The sequence below is a fragment of the Taeniopygia guttata genome, chromosome 3 (genome assembly GCF_048771995.1).
Source record: "Taeniopygia guttata chromosome 3, bTaeGut7.mat, whole genome shotgun sequence".
In the NCBI taxonomy this organism is placed as follows: domain Eukaryota; kingdom Metazoa; phylum Chordata; class Aves; order Passeriformes; family Estrildidae; genus Taeniopygia; species Taeniopygia guttata.
The window spans coordinates 53,605,739-53,618,481 of record NC_133027.1 but is presented as its reverse complement, the minus strand read 5'-3'; the positions used below and the strand labels follow the sequence as shown (position 1 = coordinate 53,618,481).

At 37.8% G+C, this 12,743-nt stretch overlaps 1 protein-coding gene across 10 annotated transcripts in view; it reads right to left on the bottom strand.

Moving 5' to 3' along the window:
- Positions 1-12,743, bottom strand: part of NCOA7 (nuclear receptor coactivator 7) — an 84,437-nt gene that overhangs the window by 53,423 nt on the left and 18,271 nt on the right. For 9 of the 10 annotated variants that reach the window (XM_072926850.1, XM_072926849.1, XM_041715147.2 and 6 more), the window contains one exon: positions 5,695-5,826. The exons of the other annotated variant lie outside the window; for it this stretch is intronic. In XM_072926850.1, coding sequence (XP_072782951.1) covers positions 5,695-5,744 — 50 coding nt within the window. In that variant the 5' untranslated portion in view covers positions 5,745-5,826. The remainder of the gene's footprint in view (positions 1-5,694; positions 5,827-12,743) is intronic. 10 annotated transcript variants of the gene reach the window in all.

Here is a 12,743-nt window from a genome sequence, read left to right as displayed (position 1 = left end):
TGTAATTATATCAGATACAGTAAGAAATCTGTACGTCACCTATCCAGAAAGTCACCCTGGGAAGCCTACCACTTTCATAATTTAAGATATTTTAATTTAAGTCTTTAAATCACTCCAAGAACAAAATGGCATGGCCCACCAGGAATGTCCAGCACACCCCTCAGTGCCTGGCATTCCCAGCTGTAGGCTGCAGGGAAGGGAAGTAGAAGAAGACAAATTACGTTGCAATGATGTTAATAGCCACTCTCATCCAAACTGCACAAAGGCCCACCATGTAACAGTTTATGTTCTATAAAGAAGGCTAAATAAGTGTCTTTTTAAAGGCTGGTAAGAGACACCCGAAGGTCTCTTTGGGAAAAGCAAATTTAAGGTCATTGCATGCTTCTGTCTAACAATCCAACCTTACAAGAATCTTGTAAGGTGAAAAACTGTGAAATTACTGGTGTGACACAGTACATTTGAAGATGAACTAAACTCTTTTCTCTGCCTAGTCTCCTCTCAAAGAATTCAAGAACATCACAAAACTCCACCTTTCTTCTCTGTCCCAAAAAAGCCTCTTCATACAGAGGCCACACTGCTACCCAAGTCTCACTTCACATGCAGGGGGAAGTGAATGGGTGAGGAGGTTAACCATGCTTCCTGTCTTACAGAAGCTTTGTATCTCCATAAACAGCATTTCTGGTACTGGAAAGTTTTAAAGAAGCCTGAGGAAAGCCTCAGGGCCCCAGTAGATACTTTCACTAATTCTGTTACCAGTAAAAAAAATTATTCTTCAATCCTAAATTCCTCCACTGCTCTTGAGGATGAAAGCAATGGAAAGAACCAAGACTGCAGAAACCACGATCTTGTTTATGTTTCCCAGAGGAAGCACTCACATTGGGAATAATTCTGTGATTTAAAGACTAAACAGAAAATGTTGATTCATGCCCTTTTGCTGAATTTTATCCTGCACCACAGAATTATAAGACACACACACCCCCTAAACAGCAGAGCTAATAATAACCATTGCACCCCATAAATCTGAAGTAGTGATATATTCACCCTTTTCTTACAAAACAGAATGCCTCAGGCATATGTGCTATTGCCTGAAACAATATGAATAAAATGCAATACTGTTATTCAGTTTAAGTAACTCAATAATGAGGTAATGTTTATATATCTGGAAGCAGAGTCAAGATATTTTCATTGTACAGATGAACTGAAATGATGTATTATTTCCTTGAGCCATTTAAAAAATATTTAAGCATCTCCAAGATCTTGGCTTGACTATTCTTCACACCCAAGATAAACCTCCATGATGGTTTGTTTTAAAAACAATGTGTGGAAAACTTTTCCTCTGAAAAGCAAAAAAATAAAGTATGGGTGCTACAGGAAGCCTGAATAAACATCAACACATTGGCTCAGCAGAATTAGAACAATTGGAAGGAAGCAACTGCTGGAGGAATAGTGAGCTGAGGAGGACCCAACACTTCAAGTCTGTTACAGATATAATGAATCTGGCCAAGAAGAACTGCACCTCACAGAAAAACTTATGAAAAGGTCTCACATACATGAGATTCCCTCAAGGAAGTAACTTTGTGCATATATATCTTATTTAGGTTTTCCTCTGTCCTAGTCACCCTTTTCCCACACAGTCCCTGTGTGCTTACTGTGTTTTTATTTCACCATCTATGTCTTAATAGCCACAGGAATAAAAAATATGAAGTGCACAATTACTGAATATGGGAATAAAACAGAAGACAAGGAAAGTCCAAATGAGATGCTTACAAATCTGACAGCGTGCAATATACTAAAGACTGACTAAGGGAATGACCTCAGCATGTCAGACCAAGGGTCTGTGCAAGCCAACATCCTGCCTCCAACAGCTGCCAAGAGCAAGGATCAGGGAAAAAGCACAACATGACAATTGCATATAATGCGTTCCCCAGCTAAGCTTCCCAGAATCTAGCTGCTTACAGCTCAGTAGTTATGTATCAATGATTCTTACTGTTGGAATTGTTGTGAATACTTAAAAGGAAAGCTATGGTTAGGTCATAAACAGCTATAGGACTGAAAAGCTATACACCATTGGTTTTATTTAAGTGTTAAAAATAATTGGAAGGGAAAAAAAGTTGTAAATTGGAGCTGGTAACAAGTAAACAAAACCGCAGTAAACACTTACCTTCTTTAAATCTTAGGTTTAATGTATAAACCTTAATCTGTATGGATGTAAATTTAGGTATCTAAGCCAACAACCTAAATCAACTTAAAACATGCTGTGAATTCCTTTATTTCTCTTAGATATTGGCATCGTAAGGAAACAGGAGGTGAGCATTAAGTTATACAACTAGCTTCAGGTTCTGAAAAACTATTAAAAACCTGGAGCTAAAGAGAGTCTCTGCCTACTGAGATGGCCTTTGGAGTATGTCCTAGACATTTATGTGGTTTTCTCAACAGAATGATGGTAGCAAGACCAATGTGAACTCAATAAACACAAAGGCACCCAAATCCCAGTGAGAATATTTTCCCTAATAAAAGTGCCTCATTTTTGGCTTCAGAAATCTGGTTCTCAGTGGTGACCAAAAAGAAACTGAAAACTAAAATTCATCATTCCCCTGGAAACTATTAAGAAATCATTCAACATAAGTATGTTTTTTACAGTTCATCTCCACACAGATTGTTCAGATTAAGTCACCAAAAGTTGAAGACATAACAATTAATAAAATTAATGTAAGTATTTTAGACAACTCGTTGAAAAGCAGCATTTTTTCATATAAAGCGCACTTATTTCTTTTCCCTAAGACAGCAGCAGAGAGCTACTTAACATAGGATTGTACAAAGCATGGAAAATGCTCAGTAGTAACTTGCTGTCATGAATGCTGAGGCTCAGAAAATTTGAACCTGAAGGAGCCCCTTTTCTCATTCTTTCAAAAAACTATTCAAACTCGTCCCTTATGATTTCTCATATTCTTTAACTGCTTGTCCAAAGACATCCAGTATCACAGAATAGCATATGCAAAATATATCCAGCAGCACACAACTGCACATGCAAACCAATTCCACTTTCAAACTGTACATTTAGCCTTCCAGACTACCAATTTATATCTAAGGCAATTCTTTCCATGTGATACACAACACTCATTCTGGTAGTTTCTTTCTTAATTAAGTTAAAAATTTAATGGCCACTCATTATACCCCTGAACTCAAGCTTACACAATGGCCAAGGGAAAACAAGGCTCTACATTCTGTGAGAGGAAAAATGCACAGGCAGAGGGAAATAGGTTTTATCTGGGTTCATGGGCACATAATCCCAATAAAAAGCACCAAATGTCACAGTAGAGTCAATATACACAGATGTGCCTCTGTACAGCCATTACACTGTGCCATCTATTTTTGGACTTGCTGAATACCAGCACAGATATTGGTCCATTTGGGAGACAGTGACACAGAAGGCAAAAGAACAGCCTAAAAACATGATTGGGAAAATAAGGCAAGAAAACTTAACTACACAGAACAGTCTTTAAGTAGGAGTAACAGTTAAATAAGGACCTATTGCATAAGATAAATTTATGCTCACGTTACTCTTATACTTTCACTTCTTGCCTGTTAAACTCCTACAAGCCGTAACATTTTATCTACACAAGGAATCTAAATCACTCTTTAAAAAGTTCTGAAGACATCTCTGTTTAGTTTGAAAAAAATAACTTTTTTTTGTTTCCTGACAACCAAGGCAAAAAAGAAGCCCTTTACCAAAAAACAGAGTGGGTAAAACTGCATTTGGTAAGAAGCAAAAATGGATGGGGAAAGTTTTATTTCAGCTTCACTTGCCACAGGGAGGAGGGAGGACCTGGGAAAACTGAGGTACTGTATCTGTAGAGAAAAAATATGATGGCTGAGTGGGTGTCTTCAACAGAGCAATTTCAAATATTTTAAATGTGTAAATAATGCTAAATTTGGGGGACAGAGATGCAGACAATTTCATGTTCATCTTGATCTTGCAATTCAGGAGCTGGTTTGTCAGCATATATTTTGGGATTCTCAAGTTTCCCTTCCAAGAATTGCAAGCACAACCACTCTGACACTGAGCACCACCCCTAGCTAGCTAAGAAAGAGTAAGCTGGCTAAACTGTATCATCTTTGTAAATAAAAGCAATGTTTTTTCAAACATTTTTATCATTTGGAATTTATGACTCGTGATTTTTAAGAAATAAGTGATGTTGTTTTCCTAATAACTCATCTTTGTTAATTTAGCAAGTCTCTAATCATCTCTGAGCTTGGATGTACAAGAAGAGCCAAGGCCTGCAACCCATAAAGAAAAAAGATGCAAGCTGGGAGGGAAAGAGACAAGTAACCTCCCCAAAGTTACACAGCAGCTAAGTGCTAATACTATGAATCGATTTCCCATCTTTTTGAACCTTGCTCATGTCCTATGCCCATACAAGACATACTGCCCCTGTGAACTTTTAAAACGCTCACAAGATGACAGAGGAAAGCAGATTAAATAAAATTGTCAAGGACTTTCCTGAAAGCCTCTTGAGCAGACAGCACTTAGAACACAAAACATTCTCAACACTAAAGCATCTTACTCAGACATCCATCTCAAAGCCTGAGTCTTCTTTAACGCAAAATTTCTTGTTCCTTAGTACAATCCCTTTAGCTACTTCTGCTTTATCCTTCATAATGCCTTCTCTGTTTTAGGTGCCACTATCCATTTCCCCTTCTCAGAATCTCAAACTGCAACATTCTGCCAACATCAACATAACTGCATTTCTCCAAATAGAAAGCAAGTCACTAGACACACATGACCAAAACTTCCTCCAGTCTTTAGCCACCATTACATAGAACACTAATAGCAATAAAGCAGCAGCAACTTTTCCCCACACTACTTTTAAACGTTGTGACAGGCATGTCCCTCAATCTAGTCTGTAATGCACTAAAACTACAGTAATTTAGCACTGAGTGGAGATGGGATACAATTCTCCTCTTCAACAGAATAGAAAACATCTTTGAGGCAAAGATGTTTATTAAACCTATTTCCTATCCCCTCCCAAGAGTAAATGAGCTTTGGTTCTTCTTGTACATCAGAGCTCAGAAATTATTAGAGACTTGCTAAATTAATAAAGACACTTAAAAATTTCTTTAAAATCACCAATCATGAATTCAAAATGATAAAAATGACTGAAAAAACATTGCTTTTATTTACAAAGTTGATATGGTTTAGCCAGCTTATTCTTTCTTAGCTAGCCCTACCCTATTGGAAAATACTACTAAATCTGTGTTTGTTTCATTTGAAAAAAAATAAAATTATTTAATATTTTATTTTTTTAAAGTATTTTATTTGAAAAAAATCTTGTTTTATTTGAAAACAAATAAACTTCAGGTTTAGATACACATATGTTTCAGATATGCTTGTTTTCATCAACACTATCCAGGAACTTGATGCTGGAAACTCAAATGCAGTGCAATTTGCAACTGAATACCCAAGAATAGCTTAATATTACAAATTAGAATTTTAATTCAAGTATCGTCTACTACTCAAAAGAAAAAATCACCACTTAAACATCAAGTATACCACAAGGAAAGCACTTTCTGGATACACACTGCAGCACAGGTTTCATTTTTATACATACTTGAAAAATCACAAAGCCTTGTCAAAAAGGCAGAATAAGGAGTTCTGTATTTTAATCAACATTGAAAAAAGCCCTGTAAGCTTACCGAGCAAAATAGCCTTGCCGCCGTTCCTTCTTCTCCTCCTTGGCCTCCATTATTTACAGTCAAATGGGTAAGGTGAGCAGCCAAGCGCGATGCTCTTTCTCCTGTCAGCACCTCATAACCAGGCAGAGTCTCCTGCATATAACAGTTAAAAACAGGAAGCTCATAAATCAACATGCCACCAACACCTACAAAACCCAACAGGTTGTGGAAATAAAACTGACCCAGTTGCAAAGCAAAGTAAAACCACTGTTTGCCATGAAGTGTCCATTTAATATACAATGAGAGGAACCAATTAATGCACTCAGACCAGTTCCTCAGCAGTGGAAGAGACATTTTGCACAGCAGGTAACCCAAAGGGCAGTATCAAGTTTTAAAACTCTGGAAAGATTCAACTACTTACAAGTTTATACCAAAACATCTTCCAGGTCTTATGTGTTTCCTATCAACAGATAGGAAACACATAAGAAACACATAGGCAGATCAAGAGAAGCTTTCAAAATACATAGTATGAACAGAATAGCCCATAAGACACACAATGCTTACTCTGAATTTAAATTTTAAATTACTAAAAATACTATAAGATTGTGAGAGATCTGAAAGTTTTAAAAATATTGTGAAAGAAAAAAGAGTGATCTACATTCTGTACAAGGTTTGACTTCGTATTTGTGACCAATATACAAGCTCAAACAACCATACAGAGAGAAACAAGATGGACCTCTGGCTCTCCCAATGAAGTGTAATCACCCTGAAATAGGGAGGACTAGGGAAGGTTATCTAGGTGATCTGAAAAGTTAAAAAAAAAAAAAGGGAGACCAGTAACACTGGTTTTTGACATGAAAATCACCACCTCTTGGCGGACTGCTGTACCAAGGCACTTGGAAAACAGAAGCTGAGAATTTCCAAACTGCTTTATAATTACTGTAATTAACAACATGCCACATAAACAGCTGTCCAAGATTCCTGCCAAGATGTTTTATCATTTTCCTCTCCTCAACATACGTTTAAGCTACCATGATGGCTTGCGCACATGCAAGAAGTTAAGTTTAGAGTTTTTTGTCAGTATTGTAGAATAAACTCAAACAAGAAGTTACTACTAAACATTTTAGTCTAATGGGCTGTATAACAAAGAAATGGAAGATACATAAATTATGATTCATAGAAAAAGAAGAAAAAAATCTTCTGGGACCTAATCAGCTTCCATTATTTACCCCTGCATTAAAAGATCACAAGCTACAAACTGCCACATGTCAACAAAAGAGATGATGCAGCAAAGACAGACTAATCTATTTGAAAAACCCAAGAACAAATCTTGCTAGAGTCTACTAGAAATACTTGCCGCAATTTTCTCTCCTTAGTCCACAGCATATGAAGCCCATTGCTTCAAAATGCACTTTTCCTAACTCACAAGTTTTGAATTCATCCAGTGCATCACAAAGAATGAAATTGCTTTCATTTTTACACATCAGGTAGTTTACATGAATGGGTACTCTTTAAATGGCAAATATCTGACATCTTTAGCTTTATGAAGAGAATACTATTTTACCTCTGCAAGGTAACACATGATGTAGGACACAGCTGGCTACTGAAACCTACATGACAGAAGCATAACAGCAGCATTAGAACAAACTGGCCTGCTCAGATGTTCGGTCTGTATGAAGACGCCACATACTTCCTGAGAATTCTGATGCATCTCTATCTTCCCTGTTGGGAAAGGTTCTTAGATCTTCAGAGGTTCAGAACTGGTGGCTTCAATAGCACTGCCATTAGAGTTACAGTAAGTCTCTCTAAGCGTACAATTACAATCTCTACAGCAAATTACAAAAAGAGTTCAAAGAAAGGGGAACCACTTTTCCCCCCTTCACCTGCTTTGCCTTCAACTACACCGTGATGTGGCATGAGGGCACAGACAGGCCAGAGCTGAGTCTCACACTGACACCAAGAACTACCAAATAACCCCAAAGCATTAATATAGTGTTAAACCCATGACCACAAAGACAGCAGGACCCATGAGAATAAGAAGAGGGAAGAGTCCTTCACCTCACTAAAACAAGATCAGTTGGGATGAACAAAGGCAAGAGAGACCTGTCCTCACTGCCTAATCCCATGCCAGGGTCAGTGGTATGCTCTTTCCATTCATTTTCTTCTTCTCCCATGGTCTGACATCCCCAGCCAGGGAAGTAACTGCCCTGCTCCAGGCTAGCAGATGAAGAAAGCACTGATACCCAGGGAGCCAGAAGGAGAAACCCCTGCCTGCCCACAACCCTGTCAGGCCCAGTGCCAGAGCAGCCACCCCCTGCTTCAGCAAAAAGTGGCACAAAAAAGGAAACAGGAGGTTAAGCCTGGACCTAACCACAAATGCTGCAGGAGGTGCCAGCACCAAGCCAGCAAGGCACTGCTCAGCTCCCCCAGTGTGAGGTTTGCTGTTTGCTTTCATCAGTGCTAAACAAAGCCAGCAATGCCAACATGGGTATGGAGCCTGTTCTTCTCACATCAAATAAATCCAACTCCAAGTCCTTTCACATGGTGAGGAGGCATAAATCAAGAATTAAAAAAATTAAATAATTGTATTCATAACAGATGGGCAGTCAGAAAATTTGAATGTTATCCACAGACCAGACACAGCAAAGGTATTCAAATTTTTTTTTCTTTCACTAATAAAAATACACATCAATACAATATCCAGTCACCAATAAAAGTAAATTTTCATAGCAGCATAATTTAATGTCAGATCCCACTCTATGGACCTAAAACTTATTTAGTTTACCTTCTTAGAAGAAACAACAGTATTGTTCTAGAAAGTCATATTAAAGTCTGAAAATTATACTTTGAAAACATAATACTAGAAATAGCAAAATGATTATGAATGCTGACTTCCTAATTTCAGAGTTTACTTGTATTGTTGGGAATTTTGCACTAATTGCCTCAAGGGAAAAAAAAGAGAAAACCCGTCAGCTAGGAGGAACACAGCACAACCTGCAGCAATTGCTACATATAGTATTTAGTATTTCGGAGAATTCCTTTTCATTTTAAGCAGTAACAACACAAAAGTCACATTTACTTTACCAGATGTCACTGACAATTTAAAGTTACATCAAAAAAGGCAAACCTACTCCACACTCTCCCCTATTTGTCCTTTGATATTTTACAAGAAAAAAAAAATTAAGGTATTCTTTATTACCTGCTCAAAATGTTATTAATGCTATATAATTAAAATTAACCTTGGTTTCCTGGCAGCCCCTTTCTGGTACAGATGAATACTGAATCAGCAGACTATTAAAAATGTATGTATTTGGGGGAATATTTATATGCTGAGAAATAGACAACTTACTCATATATCATGAGTTCAGTCCAAACTCAAAGGATGACAAAGCTGATTTTATATAAATTTCAGGCTCAGTTTAACCTTTTCTACACACTGAAACAGAAGTAGACTGTGAAAAGCTTCTATTGCATGTCTACAGCAGTGCTAATTCTTTAATTAGGCATTTTCAAGGCAAACCAAACAATGCATTTCAGTTAGGAGCCTGTTAAAAATTTGCCACTCTCCAAATTTAGCCAGTGCCAGCACCTGATAATTACATAACGAACAAAATACATAAACATACACCGGTCTTCCTTAATTAGCCTACTGCTAAATTTACTCATTTCTGGATACTTGCTTTGTTTATCTATTGTTGCTGCCAGGGAGTTCTGAGGATGTTACTGAAAATTTGTAATTAGGATGGGAGTGCTCTAAAAAGGCCAAAAAAACCCAACTTTTTTTAAAATGTTATAATCACAGGAACAGACTGAACTCCTGACCATGGATATACACACCACTTCTACTGTCACCACACTTTCAAGACCTCCAGAACTTGTTTACAGGTCCTGCTGTCCTCCCTGCAACCTGGCACAGGAGGACAGCAGCTTCCTGCACTGGTATATTCAAGTAGCAGAAGAAGATGCTCTAAGTACAGGGATAAAAAAAGGAAACAAGATTAAAAATAACTTAGTTTGTGAATAGAGTACCCTTTAAAGAGTGATAAATTTACCAATTTTTCAAAATTATTTCTTCTCCTTTTTCCTTCCCTTCTCATGCATGATGAATAATGTACCTTGCTACTTGCAGTTTAAGTAGCTCACATTTTCATTAACTGCTTCAGTAGTTTCACAGTCCTGCTTGCTGTACTCAGGAGTAAGCACCCAGAAATCCTGTCTGCAGCTCTAAAGCATCAACAAACAATCCTTCAGTTGTGAGCATTACTTTCCAAAACTCTGCACATGAATAACAGTACATCCAACAGCACAGACATGCAGAAGCCAATGAAGCATCTGATTATTTTTAGAACATTCAGTGGACTTGATGATAGCTTTTCTCTGGCCATCTGTGCCCACTGCAAGTCCTGGAAAAACATACAAAGAAAAAGAAACATTCAAGATCATGCAATTCTCTGGACATATTTTTCATGATCCTGTAGAGTCAATATGTCTCAACCTCTCATGAGGTAGGAAAATTATGTAATTCCCTGCTTTGCAAATGGAGAAATGAACTGTAAGAATTACCTCCACAGGCTCAAATGAGAGTGGAAGAGCAACATGTGCAAATATCGTCCCAGCAGCTTTAATCCAGCCTTATCAATGAGAACATGGGAGGAGATTACTTTGACAAGGACATAGTTATTATTTTCTGTGAAATTTAAACTGACTAACTCTGGAAACCAATAGCACAGTCTCAATTTTATCTGGCTCTGTGGACATACATATAAGAATCATAGCGCAGGTCCACAAAAGAAAGTAAAAAGCCTAACTCTAACTCCTCTGAGGATCCAGGCTCACTCAGCTCCTTCAGCAAGGAGCAAGTATGTAAAAAAAGCAACTAACTGACTTCAGGAAAACCAAGTCAAGGGTAGTGTATTCCATAACTTAGCAGGACCCTCATAATGCAAGAGACAGCGGCGACAATCACACTGTGAATACCAAGCAGCGAAGGTCTACATGCAAATGTTCCAGTCTGGAAGGCAGAGCAGATAAAGGTACAAGACTCCCAGTGAGACAGCCAAGTAAATGTGGCCACAGCAAGGATGCAACAGGGAGACCCCACCGTGCTGAGGGAACAGGATGCTGCCCAGACACACCACATAGCTCTCATTTGCTCTCTGGTACAGTGACCCACACAACAGTAATTTTTTATTTTTGCTTCTCTATTATATCTCTGCCCCTGAAATTACTAACACCACACACATCTATTCACAGCACTGCACACTTCTTATCACTTGCTGGAATACCAACATTCAAAACTGGTCATATTCAGACACAAAGCATTACTAATGATCTGGTTTAGGTCTGCAACTCCGCAACAGACTGTCTTATGAATAATAAATCTTCTGGGTACATGTGACAATTCTGACCCCTAAAAGATGCAGCAGGAGAGATGACAAGGGTTACTCAATAAGCGAATACTAAGAGAAAAAAACCAGAAAAGGTATATTTGTAATACTTCAAGAGCAATATAAAAAATATATCTCAAGTTGAGATAGTAATAAATTGTAGAACAAATCACAGATAGAAGAGAAAGAGTTTCAGTTTATTAGAACTGAAATTGAACCCTTGGGGGTTGCTAGCTGAACCTCTGATGAGCCCAAAGCAGTTACCAGAGCACTGTGCAGATACAAATAAATAAAACCACACACCATCTTTAAACATAAGGCAACAGAAACAGTTCAACATGGAAGAGGAGACGTTTTAAGTTGCTACTGGTCATATAAATGCCTATCATTAAGCTTCACAAGCCAAAACACTAACAATAACTCATGCATTCATTTCCATAGACCTCCCATTTTTAAAACCAGGAGAGTGAATGTACACTTGCACTTTATGAGAAATACTAAACTTTGCAGCATTTAATTAAAGCATCACTGACTGGACTAAGCAGGCTGAGTTCTACTGCTTTTAGGTTCTGCTAATATATGTTACTTGGTGTAGTAGAAAAGATAAAAGTTTCTGTATAAACACTACAGCATCTCAAGATGAAATATAACAGAAATGCGCAGTCAGCAAAGAGAAGAGTAAGCTACAATTTTTTTAGTCTTGTCTTTAGGTAGAATGACCTAGGAAAAAGTGAGTTTGGAAGCTTTAAGAAAACTACCTAGCACAAGGAAGTAAAACACAGCACCAACTTAATACAATGGACAAAAGAATATTCATTCTAAAGCTATCTGAAGTATGGAATTATCTTGATACAATTACATAGTTACATTATAGCTATGGTGTATAGTGTACTGTTAATTCTAAAACACTAATAAAAAAGCTCCAGTCCATTACACATAACCGGAGGGCACTAAACTAACCCAGGAGAGCTATTCCACCTGAGGTTCACTCAGCCCTTGCTCAGGTGAATAGCCCTTCTTTATGCCTTTCATATTTGAAGCATTATGTCTGCCATGTTTCTTGTGACAAGGGTGTGTATAAAAATACAAAAAACAAGAGATGGAAAAACAAGTGAGTAAGCAGAAGCAATTTCTAGGCTTCTTGTTCATATTAAACACAGAACAGTCACAATTTCTGTGTCCCCAAATACAGAGAAAGAGAGAGATTCAGTGTGGCTATTTGCATGCTGTGGGCTCTCAAGGACAGTGAAGATAAGATCTGTCGATAAGACAGGCAAAGAAAACAAACACCCTCGCTCTTCAGGAACAGAGTACAATGTTTAGGAGGTAATTATCCCCCCCACAGTGGTGTAGTAACTAAAAGTTCAAGCATTTTCACTCCCTACTAATGAAGTAAGAAGATGCTAAGCTTAGATCACCTTCAGTGCCCCTACTGAATTTCCAACAGTCTGTCCACATGAACAAAGTCCAAATAAAATAAATAACAAACATTACTGATTCAGAAACAGAACAATAACAAAACTTGATTCAGAATTATTGAATTCTCCAGACAAATTATTCCTGTTTTACTCAGGAAGAGGCTTTAACCCACTAACTCAGGCTGCCATGTTTCACGCAGGGTAACAGGAAGAAAATGCACTACCAGGAATTCCACATCACCAGTCAGATTGTCAGGGGACAAAA